Source organism: Podarcis tiliguerta (genome assembly GCF_965153285.1).
Source record: "Podarcis tiliguerta genome assembly, chromosome: 2".
Lineage (NCBI taxonomy): Eukaryota > Metazoa > Chordata > Lepidosauria > Squamata > Lacertidae > Podarcis > Podarcis tiliguerta.
This window is the reverse complement of record NC_139535.1, coordinates 96147471-96161945: the sequence shown is the minus strand read 5'-3', so window position 1 is coordinate 96161945 and position 14475 is coordinate 96147471. Positions and strand designations below refer to the sequence as shown.

Below are 14475 nucleotides of genomic sequence, written 5' to 3'. Positions count from 1 at the left end.
CCACATTTTACACGTTCCTGTGAAACTTAATTCGACTGCTTGCAATATAAATCCTGAAGATTTTCCTAGCTTTTTGGCTTGGGGCTGCATTTCTTTTATAAGAACGCAACTGGTCGTCCTCTTTTTTTGCTGCTAGATGTGCAGTACACCTTTGCCAACTGTTGCTTTTAAATGATTTGTAGCTCTCTCGGCTGGAAAAGGGAAGGGAACAGGTGCTTGGTAAATCCTAACTGCCATTGTCGAGGTGCCATCTTAATCTTTGAAATAGTTTCTGTACCATGTGGGGATATAACAAGCCAGGGGAAAGATTCCAGTTCAGAACCTGAATGTTTTGTGGGAATGAACGTGCCTCTTGCAGTAAGTTACAGTAGCCTGCAGATGGTGATCGAGGGCCAAGATAGAAGACAAGTGTGTGCATGATGATGGCATGTAAGTATTGATGAGATGCTTTGCTTGACAGGTATGTGCCACCTGGACTTGTCTATCACGGCAAGAAGGGAATTTATGGGGAGAACATCCTAGCTGCTAGGAAGGTTTCTCCACCTTTCCCAAGCTCATGTGGCTGCTTGCTGTTGATTTACTGTGTCTGAGGTTCCCAAATGTTTTTGCAAAGCTTGTCTTTCAGAAACTGGGGGCCCAGATAAACCCCACAATCTCATCATGTTAGGAGACCCCCCCCTCGCAGAGTGACTATCCCCAGCATCCTTAACAAACTGCTGAAAGTCCCCAAGGTTTTGGTGCAGTTGTGAATTCTGTTCATGCAATCAAAACCTAGAGGTCTATGCCTTCCACCATCCTGAGCTACAGGGTTGCTGCTGCTCTCAGTATGCATCCTGCAAAAATACTTGGGCCCTCCCAAGTCCCACATACACACCCCTCTATCCTATCTGTTGGGCTCCCAGTGCAGTGACTCCACCCATCTTTTATGGGCCGCAGAGGATGAGGGAAGTGGGTTTGGGACTTCTGTGGCATGCCAGGTTGCTCTACTGCAAACATGCCAAGAAGGGCTGACTACTTTTACGTTCTTATTCCAGTGCAGCTTGCTCAAGCTTTCTAGATACACAGTCACACGTTACTGCTGGGGACGTGCAAATGGGTGACTCTGAACATGGTTCTTACATCATGGAAACCAGGCCTGGTGTGTTTCATTTCCTTCAGTCCACAGTGGAGCTCTAGAAGGCATGCACATAGTCTCTCATCTGCCATTCTCACTGTTGCCTAGTCACCACAAACTTGAAGACAAGACCCTTTGTGGGAACTTGCATGGTTTGGTGGGAAATTCCCATTATCCATATGATGATTTCTGCATCTTGACCAGGGGTCAGCAGACTTTTTCAGCAGGGGGCCAGTCCAATGCCCCTCAGACCTTGTGGGGGGCTGGACTATATTTTTTTGGGGAAATATGAACGAATTCCTATGCCCCACAAATAACCCAGAGATGCATTTTAAATAAAAGCACACATTCTACTCATGTAAAAACATGATTTAGAAGGCGATTGGGCTGGATCCGGCCCCTGGGCCTTAGTTTGCCTACCCATGATCTTGACTTCTCCATTAATTGGTTCTCTCTGGACTCCAGATCCTTTTATTAAATAAGTAAAGTATCACTGTTCCAGGTGTAAATTCTTGGATCACAACCGCTGCACTGTGACAAACAGCTGAGGAGGTTTTAATTCAATTTTTAAAATGGATATCTGAGAGTATATATTGCTGATACTGAAGATTTTTTTAAAAACCAAGTGGCCTCCATATGTACTTTTAAAATATATAATGAAAACGGCGTTATTACAATTCCCCGCCTGAGGATTTATGAGGGCTGTAGTTGCAAGCAACTCTTGGCTACTACGCCTGGGATATTTTAGTTTAACTGACAATGTATCCCTGTACATGTTTACTTGGAAGTCCCACTGTAAGTGGAAATTGCATCCCTAAATCACCTTACAACATTTTTCATACTGCAGGAAAAGCTCAGTGATGCTCAAATGCAAACCAATTCTTCAGCAAAAACCAACTTTGATTAAAGGTAGCGTCTTCTGTGTCTGCCCCAAAACAAGTTATGCAAAGTAAATTAAATTCCCAGTTTGATTTCCATCTGCCGCCTCCGGGACGCACACTGTGTAATAGATCATTCATAACTAGTCCAGAATTTGATAAGAGGCAAATGGCGGCCTATTAAAACTGATCCTTTTAAAAAAAAAAAGCAGCTTCCAGATAAGTGACCAGTTTTGCTGCTTTGCATAGTATTGAGTTCTCCATCACAGGATGCAGAAAGGAAAGAACTGATTTGGCAGAGAGATTTTATAACCCTGCAGAATGAGGTCATTTTCTTTGACAGAATTGGCTTCTCTGAAACCATCAACCGAGGGAATGGTCTCTGCGGCTCATGACATAGACAACAAATGACACGGCTTTTGCATTTTCGCTTGGACTCAATAGGCATCAGAAAATATAGGTCACTGGCTAATTGGGTGCTAAAAAGGTAGAGGCTATGTCAGGAACACAAGATCAAACGTTATTGATGAGCTGTTTTCAGGGCAATTCTCTGTCATGGAAGTAACAGCTCGAGAGTCAACCTTCCGACTACAACCTGTTCCCTTGAAAAGTGTGGATCTATCTCTTGTGTCGAAAGGGGAGCTTGGCTAGAGCTTCAGGCAGTAAGCTCGCATCTGCTTCCAGCTCTGGAAGTCCCAATCCTTGCAAAAGACGACAGGGACATGAGCGTTGCTGGATTCAACATTGTCACAGTAGGGCTGAGAACAAAAAGAGAAAAGCTATTCAATTGTGTCCGCTGTCTATATTTATTGGCAGCAAAGTGCAACTGATCTCAATGGGATAGATATTAAGATGGGCCAAAATCTCCTTTTGAAACCAGTGCTTAACTTTGGCAGGACTGAGACTGTAACGGTTAGGGGGCTTAAGACAAGAAATGTGTTGCGGTTGTGGGGCTTGCACAAAAGGCAACAAGGGTTCCCAAGAGGAGAGGGTTACTGTAAAGTTGATGTGGCATTCCTAGTTTTCCAAAAAGGATGTCACTTAATTACCAAGCATTCAGCGCTGGTGGTTGCCTGTAGCCTTTTTGGGTATAGCTGTCACCTCCTCCCTTCCTATTTAGATGAGAGCACAGCGGTGCTCTCGTAAACTGCCTGCTCAGCAACCCACGGCAAGCTTTCTGCTCTGTCAGCCTGCAGCAAGTTCGTGCTGCCAAATGAGAGTCTTAAAGACGACAGGTGTCTCAGAAGATAGTGTTTTCAATGATGATGGTGGTGATTCCCTTCTCTGACAATCCGCTCTCGCTACTATTGCCCATGCTCCACCTCTCCAGGTATGTCTATGTGATCGCTCAAAGAAAACATGGGGAGTTCTGAGCCCAGAGTCCCAAGTTTCTTGTTCAGTGATGCTGCTGTCGCAAGAACCTAAGAGCGAACTTGTGCTAGTCCAGCATTGTTTTCACAGGTGCCTATGGGAAACTCGTAAGCAGGATGCAAGCATTCCGCCCCCTGCAGCTGGTATTCAATGGCACTCTGCCTCTGATGCTGGAAAATACATGGGGCATTGCTCGTCTTATTCATTGACGCTTCTGCTGCAAAGCAAATGCTGAAGACAATGGATGATGTTTGTACTCCCCCTCCCCCCTGCTCCCATTTCTTTGTAGGGCTCTCCAGTCCACCCTTCCTGCAAAGGCCAAAACACTGTGGATGTAGCAGAGAACAGAGAAGTGGGGGAGCTGGGAGTCCTGAGCTCTACTTTTCATCTACAGTGGTACCTTGGGTTACGGACGCTTCAGCTTACAGACTCCGCTAACCCAGAAATAGTACCTCGGTTTAAGAACTTTGCTTCAAGATAAGAACAGAAATCGCGCAGCTGTAGCGCGGCAGCAGTGGGAGGCCCCATTAGCTAAAGTGGTGCTTCAGGTTAAGAACAGTTTCAGGTTAAGAACGGACCTCCAGAATGAATTAAGTTCTTAACCTGAGGTACCACTGTATTAGGGACGCGGGTGGCGCTGTGCGTTAAACCACAGAGCCTAGGACTTGCTGATCAGAAGGTCCATGGTTCGAATCCCTGCGACGGGTTGAGCTCCCGTTGTTTGGTCCCTGCTCCTGCCAACCTAGCAGTTCGAAAGCACATCAAAGTGCAAGTAAATAAATAGGTACCACTCCAGCGGGAAGGTAAACGGTGTTTCCGTGTGCTGCTGTGGTTCACCACATGACCCGGAAGCTGGCCACATGACCCGGAAGCTGTACGCTGGCTCCCTCGGCCAATAAAGCAAGATGAGTGCCACAACCCCAGACTCGGCCACGACTGGTCCTAATGGTCAGGGGTCCCTTTACCTTTACCACTGTATCGCAAACCATGGCTCATTGAGGGCCTAGCCTCACGCCTCTTAAAGGTAGGTAGCTAGATGCTCACATGTGGTCAAGAGGCTCCACTTCCAAGTGAACTCTCAGTCCCCAAAGTAGGCCATTAGTTGTACATGCTCCACCCAACACAGCACCCAAGGGATTATGGGCATAGCCTTCTGACTTGAAGATGCCTCTAAGGTTTCAATTGGAGCCTCTGGGAGAAAGTGGCATGGTCAAAATTTCAAGTCTTGCAGCCTCAGTCTCTGCATTTGTAAAAATATTTTAACCCAAACACACAGCTGAGCAAGAAAAAACAAACCACTTTGAACTATGACACTACTTTGCTCCCAAAGCCAACCCTCCTACCCAAAACAACCAAGGTTTCAACTTCAACATCTCCTTTGGTTATTTTGGCTCTGAAAAAAACAACAACCTAGTTTCCACAGCTGTCTGGCTGGGAGACAAAAAATGGAAAAGGGCTCATCTTCCAAATTAAGAGAAAAAATTGCAGTAGTGGAAAGAGGTTTAATTTAGGTCCTCGGCAAAGTTTTCAAGTACCTTCATTGCAGGAACGTTGGTTTGGGGGGGTGTGTGTGATATAATTTGGTAACTCACAGAGCTTGCATTTTTGAAGGACTCTGTGCTGTCTTCGTATGCACAGGTATACTTCGCCACTACCCTGGGTGACAGCTCCATAATCAAGGACCGGATCACTAAGTCAGTGGAAGACGATGATTTGTTTTCTTTCACTCTGCAATTGTATTCCCAAGTTGGCAACAGATGAACGTGTGTGGGTATGCAGAGAGCCTTTTCCACACAGTTTTCCACCTGTAAACTTTGTGCCAACCTTTAAAATAATTTGCATGAAGAAGATGGAAGGATATCACTCCTCCATTATTTGAAAGAACGTATGAAAACATATGCTGGCAAGGTACTGTTTGCTCACATCCCTCGTAACTTGGAAATAAGCTTGACTTCTCTCCTAACCACAAAATTAATGCCGTTGAGGGAGTATACTGACTTCCTGCAAACTGGCTGTACAGAGTCAAAGCTGAACAGAGGATAATCTGCATTAATTTATCCTAAACGGGGGGCACAATCTGTTGTCCCCTGGAGTTAGAGGGGCCTGCGGCATGGCATCAAATCTAAAACTTCCAGTGCACGTGTTTGTTTCACATCTCCAAACCGTACTTCCAACCCTGCATTGCCTCTTCTCTGGAAAGCCTGCCACGTAGACCAGAGGACTTTCCCCTTTATCTGACCATGCTCCCCCAAACCACTGCATTGGCTGTTTAGTAAACAGAAGGCTGAACCTGCCCCAATTCAGCTGAGCACAAGGGCCTCCCCCAACCAGCTGCCGCTGTTGTTGTTTCTTTCACAGAACAATGGATCAGTGTCCCAGGCTAGCATTTCCATTGTATTGAGTGCTGGGTTTCAGATAGATCCTGCATTGTCTGCTCTTGCATTTGCCTGCAAAACAGGGACTTGGCTCTCGTAACATGCTGGAAAAGTGGATGTAGGGCACCGATATCCTTTGCCATTGCTCTGTGCTCATCGTTCCACGCCGCCCCACTTTCCTCTTACAGTAACGCTATGGCTGCTAGCTGCTTGCATTCGAAATATCCCCTTGCTTGGGTATTCTCCAGAGCCTGTTCTTCCAAACGCTTGAGGCTGCAGTGAGCTGAGGAAGCTAGACCTGTAAGCAGGCTGCCATAGCACAAGGGGAACCTGAGGCAAGCCAACTCCCTGCGAGACCCATCTGCTGAAAACAAACTTGCGCTATTGTTGGTTTGACAGTAGGCCGTTAAGTGCTGAGAGGGGGACACAAAGATCCGATAAATATTCCCAGGGCGACAAAGTTATGAAACCAGCAATGCGTAGGTTCCGCACACTGTGTGTTGTACAGTGCAGTGCCTGGGGCATTGCTGAAAAGGCTCTTTGTGGAAGGAGGCAAGCAGGCTGTGTGGGAACTGGGGGCTTGTGGGTGAGGCAGATAAGGTCACGCCTTGAGCAAAAGCAGCTGCGCGTGGCTGGGACGCAGCGCTCTTCAGACGGATGGATGCAGCTCGCAAGTGAGACGGCTAAATGCGGTGCTAGAAAGGAGCTGGATTCTCCCACCCCAGGGAGATGCAAGCTTATGACTGGAGAGGTGCAGTGTTTTTGAGAAACTCTTTTAAAAGGAAGAGGAAGTACAGCTCCTGGGCATCATAAAAGGGTTTCCAGGCAACAAGTATTTCTACATCTCTGAAAAGAATGCTGCTGTCCCAAGTTTCATATTTCTGTGACATCATTAGATTACACCAGCTCTGCATAACACATGACCCACAACCTATATAGGGTGCCCCCCTCCCCGCCCAGGCTCAATAAATCTCTTTTTGACTGTGAACATGGTGGTGGTGTGGACTCCTCCTGGAAAACCTTGCTACAGGGTTAAGTCACTTGTGTTTGCTTTGGTAGGTCAACGATGCAAGCCTGGAGTCTACTCTAAATGAGGCCTAAGATTAGAGTGGTATCTCTGCCATTTGTTGGTTTGTAAATCTTCCTGATTTAGTAACGTGAGTTCAACTATCTAACCAGTTCTCCCTTTTTTGCATTCAGCCTTCCCACAAGTAAAAGAAAACATTCCCAATAGATTTAAGGTCTGTGGTTTTGTTTGTTTTTCACTATAGTTTAATTTCTTTGAATTTTAAAACAAAAACATACTTCCATGTTAAAAAGTCCTCCATCCAACGCATCAACGAAACACCTGTACACAAGCAACAAATTCACAATCCGAAGAAGGGAGATAAACCTACTCCCAAAGGGATGGGCAAATCTAATATACAGTATGAACAAAAAGTTAAAAAATAAAAATTAAGGCAGGAGTTAAGTGTTTAATGCCCTGCAAAATGAAGGCAAAAAAAGAAGAAGAAAAAAGAAAAATTGAAACTCTAGGAGGCAGGAATGTCAGCAGCAGCTCCCAAATAACCTGGGAGGGAGGGCCCTAAAAGCCATTTCAATGGGGAGGAACTGAGCAGGGCAGAGTCTCCATTGTTCCTGGAATGGGGAGTGCCAAGATCATTGTTCTTCGGTCAGCCTTGGTGATATTCTAGAGTCTCAACTAAGAAAGGATGGAGTTGTATCAGGTTAGGCTGCTTGTGGGACTTTCCGTTTACACCTGTAGGCGTGCAGGTAAGCCACGTTCCCCCATTAGTTTCCTAGCAACACAAACATCTTGTCCGTGTTATAAAAGGAGGAAGAGCCTGGAAACAGAAAGGGGGGGGTATTTCTTTTTATCAATGGGACAGCTAGACTGACCACCACACTTGAAATTCACCTCGCACTGGGGAATTCTAAACAGCCCTTGGGAGCTAAATGAAAACATTCCACTACAGGGAGAGTTTCACATAACCACCATCAAAGGTGGCAACATTCAGGGGCAGGGAGGGTTTAAGTCATGCTCTTCCAAGAATTGCTAGCATCAACTTGTGTGCCCAAAACAAGACCAAAAGAAGGACCCAACATAAAGGCAAAAGGTAAAATAGCTGTGCTTCTCCCATCGCCACACCCCCCACAATCTGTATTCCCAAAGAGTTCCTCTAGCTCTGATCTGGGAAAAAAAAACCACACGAAATCTCTAGCGTAAATTCCAAGGTTTGTAGATCTTCCCAGAGGCCTGCCCACAGGGAGAGAATGCTTAGCTTCCGAACCATGTAAGATCTGGAGGGGCTGGTTATTTCAAGCTTCCATCTTTTTTTGCTGTCTACAAATATATTGCATCCTTCAATGTTGTGCTAGGTCCAGAATGGTATTCTCCTGGGCAATTAGAAAATAATAATAAGTACTAGTAAAAATGTAAAGGAAAAATATATATATTAATAGGGAAACTAGTTCTTTTGAGCTTTGCTCTAGTATTCAGCTCTATATTGCTTTGAACAGCCAGTAAATAACTCTTGGCCTGCTTTTGTTTTTGTTTAACCTGTTTCATTACACTCCGAGTTCTCTCCTGGGAAGAATGTTTCTTCAAATATTCTCAAGTGTTGTCTTTTATTCCTTTGACTCTGGAATCACCCAAAATATTTTAAAGAGGCCATTTAAATGTGAATTCCTCCCACCTGCTCCTTGTCTCAGTCCCCCCCGAAAAAACACAGAAAACTAAGCAAAAGAAAACACCATCTTTCTTCAACTGTCTGTTTAACGGAATGATGGCGTTGAAAACTGAAGATTGAGAAAGGGGGTCAAGAGCATTCAACTTTTTCCGCACCACAATTTATTCCAGAATCTGTTGAAATTTTTTCCTTCTTGAGCCAAGCCAAGTGTAAAGTATCCAGTCACCTTTCTTATACTCTTATCTCGTCGTCTTCCTCATCCATGAAGGAGAATTCCTTTTCCGGCTGCTTAGCAGCGTCCTGCCTCGTATGCTCTGGAACGCCCTGGTTCTGTCCCCTGGAGACTAAAGTACGCTGTTCCTCTCCCACAGAGGTGCCGCTCGAGATGGAGCTGCTGTCCATTGTGAGGCGGCTGGTAATGCTGCGGGCAGATCCAGGGCTGTAGGTTGCTGCTCTGTTGTCATCCGACTGAACCAAGAAATCCTGGGGGAGCTTGCTTTCCTGGCCAAGCCAGTGGCCTGTCAATGCCTCCGCAGGGCCTGCCTCCCTCTGGGGATCTTCTGCACCATGATAACCAGAATCCTCTTGCTCCCATGGGTCCTTATCCATGATGCTCAAGACATCCCCCAACATGGAGGGCCCCAGGTCAATATGGAAAGACATGATGGACTCTGCGTGCTTCATGCCGTAGCTGCCCTTGGGCACTACCAAGGGCAGGTCCGTTATGTCACCAAAGGCCCGCTCTTCCAAGCCAGGACTGTGGGGCCCAGAGCTAAGAGCGGCTGCCGCACCGTTCATGTGCTTTTCTTCAGGGGTCTTCTCCTCAGGGGCTTTCTTGACAGGGCTGGAAGAAAGGCTCTTGGGCAGTTGCTTCCCACCACTCCTGTCCGTCTCCTTCTCAGTAAGCTGAGGGAGGGAGACGGCATTCTTCACAAAAATGGCAGAGTCCCTCAGAGAGCCCAGCATATCCCGCCGGTCGCCCCGGGTGACGGACTGAGACCGCTTGCTGCTGCGGAACTTGCGTGACAGCAGGCCTGGTTTGGATGAGGAACTTGTCTCCTCAGCGGCTTCCTGTTCCCCCTCCCCAGCCTTGCTGTTGAGGAAGGAGGTATCCCCAAAAGCATCACCAGCTCGTCCCACGTGCATGGTGTGGCGGAAATCGCCAAGGGGAGCGCTGATCATCTCTGCCGTCAGGTCGGCCCGAGAGCGGCGTTTGGAGTTGGCGGAATTTGTCACCAGCTGCTTCAAAATAGGCATTTTGGCAACAAGCGTGAGAGCTCTTTTGCACAGGAGTCAGGGTGGTGGGGCCGGTGAGGTCCTGTTCAGTTGTGGGTGGAGCAGGTGGTACTCCTGCAGCCTCACAGGTAGGCCTCAAGCCTCTTGATGGCCTTCAAACAGTCCAAGCCTAAAACACAGACATAAGAAAGGAAGAGAGGGTTAGGTCTCCTCAAGACAACAGAGGTGCTGTTTGCTCTGTTCCTTTAAGGGGGGCATGAGAGGGCACCATCTACAGTGGGGCTCTCCATCCAACCTGCGAAACGCTCCCTCAGGTAATGCCTAAACCCCTCTCGAACCCTGTCCTGTTCCCTCCTCAAGTACTTTTACCTAGTTGGTGTGTTTGCATAGAAACCTCTGACTTTGGGGTGGCTGGAATGTAATGTACTGCACAAAGGTAAGCAGTGTTAGGTGCCAAATGGCTCCTTAAACCAAGGTTACAGTCGCCCAAAATGGAATGTCTGGTTGCCATTTTGGGGCAAGAGGTTCTCAAGTCTTTATTTTTCAAATGATGGACTGACTGTGATTTGATTCTCAGCTAAATATCTGGTTCATTCAGAGGACAACCTGGAGAACTTTGAGAATGTAAAAGGAGGAAAGTCATTTGATCCAAGGGCAGCCCACATATATATTGGCCCATTCTGACCTCTTTTTCTTAATGGTGGCATGGACCATTCATAACATTATGTATATTCTTCACAACTATAAGCAGGGCACTGGGAAGACAAGCTACAACAATTAACTATAACACTGTACGCTGCTCCTGCTCAGGCTACACAGACAAAGCATTTTGGTTCCTGAAATTAAATCTGATTGTGCAGATAAGACATAACTGATAGAATGACAGGGTGTGGTATTAGTCATGATCCAATGATCCCCAGGCATGCACCTCCAGATGGTGAAGATGTCATGCGCCAGCCATCCTGGCGCCCAGGCATCTGCACTTGGTCGCAAGAGGCTGATAGCCAGGTGCAAAATGCGCCTGGCTAATTTCAAACGCTGAAGGTAAGAACCACCTCTGTTGCTCCACCCACCTTTGCCTATAGCCCTGCCCACCCCTGGCACATAGCCCTGGGAGGTTACTCACAAGGGAATGTGGCCCTTGAAAAATGCTCCCCAGCTCCACCTTCCCCTTCAACATACACCAGGGGTTAAATGTTCAAGTACAGTGCTACGTGCTGCCATGCTCCCTGTCGTATGGGAGGCACAGGGTAATTGCTCCTACAAGACTATTCTCTGCCCTGCGTGGTGGCTTTATTCAATGGAATGGGGGACAACCATGAGATGAGCACTTCTAATTTCACCAAAAAAAGCAGCTGCACTGAGGGCGGCTCCGCTAGATGCAAACCAGAAAAGGGCAGTTGTGCTGGAAAGCTCTAGGGGAGGGAGTTACGTGAAAATAGCTCAGTGGGGTAGGAAAGCATGGTTCAAAACAGGGGCATCAGAAGATGACTCTCCCCTTCCCCCCACGCTTGCAGAAATCTTCTCCCTTCACTTTTGATTTACTGCTCCGAGGCAGTTTTGCATGCTCAGTGGAGCAGCCATCATAGGCAGGGAAAGGAATGAGGCAGTAATGAATGCCTGTCTGCTCCTAGAGAACATAGCTGAGGCGCATGTTTGCAATAAACTAAGGAATATTTGAGACAGGCACCGCCAACCCCTCCTCTCTCAGAAGCATAGCTTACACGAGGTGGAGTGCTGTTCTCCACCCATCTTTGCCCATTCCCACTCCAGATAAAGCCCTGCTCATTTGACTGCAGAGCCTCCTGACAGATATATCTGAAACAGAGGTCAGTGACCCCTTAGAGCGTTCCTCACATCAGGAGATTTGGCATTAGTACAGATCAGGGGTCAGCAAACTTTTTCAGCAGGGGGGCCGGACTATATTTTGGGGGAAATGAACAAATTCCTATGCGCCACAAATAACCCAGAGATGCATTTTAAATAAAAGCACACGTTCTACTCATGTAAAAACACCAGGCAGACCCCAAAAATAACCCAGAGATGCATTTTAAATAAAAAGACACATTCTACTCATGTAAAAACATGCTGATTTCCTAGACCGTCTACGGGCCGGATTTAGGAGGCGATTGAGCCTGATCTGGCCTCTGGGCCTTAGTTTGCCTACCCATGGTAGAGATGCTAACTTCTTGGGGACCTTGAGCAAAGCAGAACTATTGTTGCCCACAATACACACTTCCTACAAATACACACATTCCTGCCCATGTTTTGTTTCTGTCCTGCTCTGTGGTCAAACTGGTTTCTACAGGTTACCTTTAAGCAGTGCCCGGGGAGGAGGGGAGAGAGCTGAAATGGTTGCCAGCAACACAACCAACACTGCCGCAATCGATGCCGATCAGCTGGTTGCTCTGGGCACCTATTGGTCAGTGCCAATGCCTAGTACCTAGTAAAATGTTCTCCGTGCACCATGCCTAGAGCAACAGAAGGGTTTGTTGTGGGGTGTTGTTGTTTTTTTAAAAAGGTTATATGAGTGTGCCATATGAATGTAGAACTATTCACTTTTTGTGTGTGGTCATTAAAGGGAAGCAAATCCACACTGGCTTCCTATTGCCACAAAGAGTTACTTCACCAATTGAACAATGATTTCTTGTTTGATTAATTTTTAAAGTTCAATTTCTTTGAAACGTATGCACTCCCGCAACTCAAATATTCTCTTCCTTCTTGGGGTGAGGGGGGAGGCGTGTGTGTGTTTATAAGGTGGTAGAAAGTTCCCTTTGGCAATGAAACAGACTAGAAGGGAAATTCTAGCACCTTTGGCTTGTAGGGAAAGCAGCCATAATTAAGAAAGGCTTTTCTCCTTGCAGGTGTCCCCCACGCCAGTTCAATGTATTGACAGCATGCTACTGATACTGGAGAAGCGTTGGTAGCCCACTAGCAAGAAATCGCCCCACTTGTTCAACAAAAGTGATCTACATGCAGCTGCAGGTATCAATGAAAAGCCAGTATATTAAAACAGCCATGTTTTCAAAAGGTGGTGGGGTGAACATTCATATAGAAATAGAAAGGGGGGAAAAAGCCTGATAATGCTAAACTGGTTAGTATCAAAGTTTTTAGACCCAAAAATAATCTGAATACCGGTACTTACTTTTTTTTTTTTTAAGGTGTGTATGTACATAGAGGAAAACAAATGTAAATCAGCAACCTGTGTGGATTTGTCAACAAGAGATCACACGGCCCAAATCAGCCTGGCTTCCTCATTTCACAAGCTAGCGCACATTCCGAAGCTGAGATACTAAGACCTGATCTAGTTATACAAGACAAATTATGAAATAAGCTGGATAATCATTAGCCAAGAAGCAGCTCCATTAGGCAACTTGTCCAATGACTGGCCCACGGCTAATTTCCTTCCACTGTGCTACAATGATAGCAATCCTATACATATCCAGTCAGAAGGGAGTCCTATTGGTTTCAATGGCATTTACTCTCAGGTAAATGGGTACAGGATTGCACCACAAGCCATGGTTCTCAGTCACTGTCAAATTAAAACTCTTCCCTGGGTTAAAAGTTAATTCTATGGGGCCTCTGCACATGGTCCAACCATTTCTGACCTCTCTAAGAGTTATCACAACAACAGTAAGGTAAAGGTAAAGGTAAAGGGACCCCTGACCATTAGGTCCAGTCGTGACCGACTCTGGGGTTGCGGTGCTCATCTCGCTTTATTAGCTGAGGGAGCCGGCGTACAGCTTCCGGGTCATGTGGCCAGCATGACTAAGCCGCTTCTGGCGAACCGGAGCAGCGCACAGAAACACAGTTTACCTTCCCGCCGGAGCGGTACCTATTTATCTACTTGCACTTTGACGTGCTTTTGAACTGCTAGGTTGGCAGGAGCAGGGACCGAGCAACGGGAGCTCACCCCGTCACGGGGATTCGAACCACCGACCTTCTGATCGGCAAGTCCTAGACTCTGTGGTTTTAACCCACAGCGCCACCCGTGTCCCAGCACAACAACAGTAGATATCACAAAAGTCCCCACCCCACCCCGGTTTTTTAAAGCATAATTGTGCTGCTGCAGATCCAAAGCAAGCTTCTGCAGTATTTGGCAGAGTTGTATCAATTATTAACATGCCTTCATAGTTACCCTTAAGTCATGAAGATTAGAAGCAAATACCCAGAATGGCAGTGAGTGTACCCAACCTGGAACAAAAAAAGAAAAAATGGGGCAAAAGGTGGTTAGCAAGTCTCATTCCGCTACAAACAGCTGCCCTGCCATGAGCTGGATAGTTTGACAGTGCACAGGAGAACTATAACATATTCCAGAATACCAGAACAAAGAAATACCCTTGTCATTTTGAACTAACAGTTCACCAGAGGCTTTGAAGAAGACTAAAGTTAAGGGGGGAAGACATCCAAAACGAACACAAGAGTACTGCCAAAAAAGGTATAAGATTTTAAGCTGTGACTCACATATTTCTGCATTTTCTTTTCTTTCTTTTTTTTAAAAGCGCAGTTCACAAGGCTGGCTAAGGCATCCTCAAGTTTGTGTGTCTGTGGTTTTTTTTTAAGCTACATGGGGGAAGGGGAGTGAAGACTCTTGGGATTTTGAAGAGAATAGAAAGCAGACACACAGATGCTGAAGGAATTGAAAACAGACATCAGAGCAGGCTATGAAAGGGGACTACAAAAGAGAGAAAGAGAGCGCGAAGCCAGCCAGATCCGGAACAAGCCAACAGCGGACACACAAACTTTTAAAAGAACACATGCTTGCATCGTTGATACAGGAGGACAAAGAGCTCGCCACTCACAAAATGGTG

At 46.4% G+C, this 14475-nt stretch overlaps 1 protein-coding gene across 8 annotated transcripts in view; it reads right to left on the bottom strand.

Moving 5' to 3' along the window:
- Nucleotides 1–6987: 6987 nt before the first annotated feature.
- CDC42EP4 (CDC42 effector protein 4) overlaps nucleotides 6988–14475 on the bottom strand; it is a 43614-nt gene continuing 36126 nt past the window's right edge. For all 8 annotated transcript variants that reach the window (XM_083427905.1, XM_083427904.1, XM_083427900.1 and 5 more), the window contains one exon: nucleotides 6988–9833. In XM_083427905.1, coding sequence (XP_083284031.1) covers nucleotides 8660–9685 — 1026 coding nt within the window. In that variant the 5' untranslated portion in view covers nucleotides 9686–9833 and the 3' untranslated portion in view covers nucleotides 6988–8659. The remainder of the gene's footprint in view (nucleotides 9834–14475) is intronic.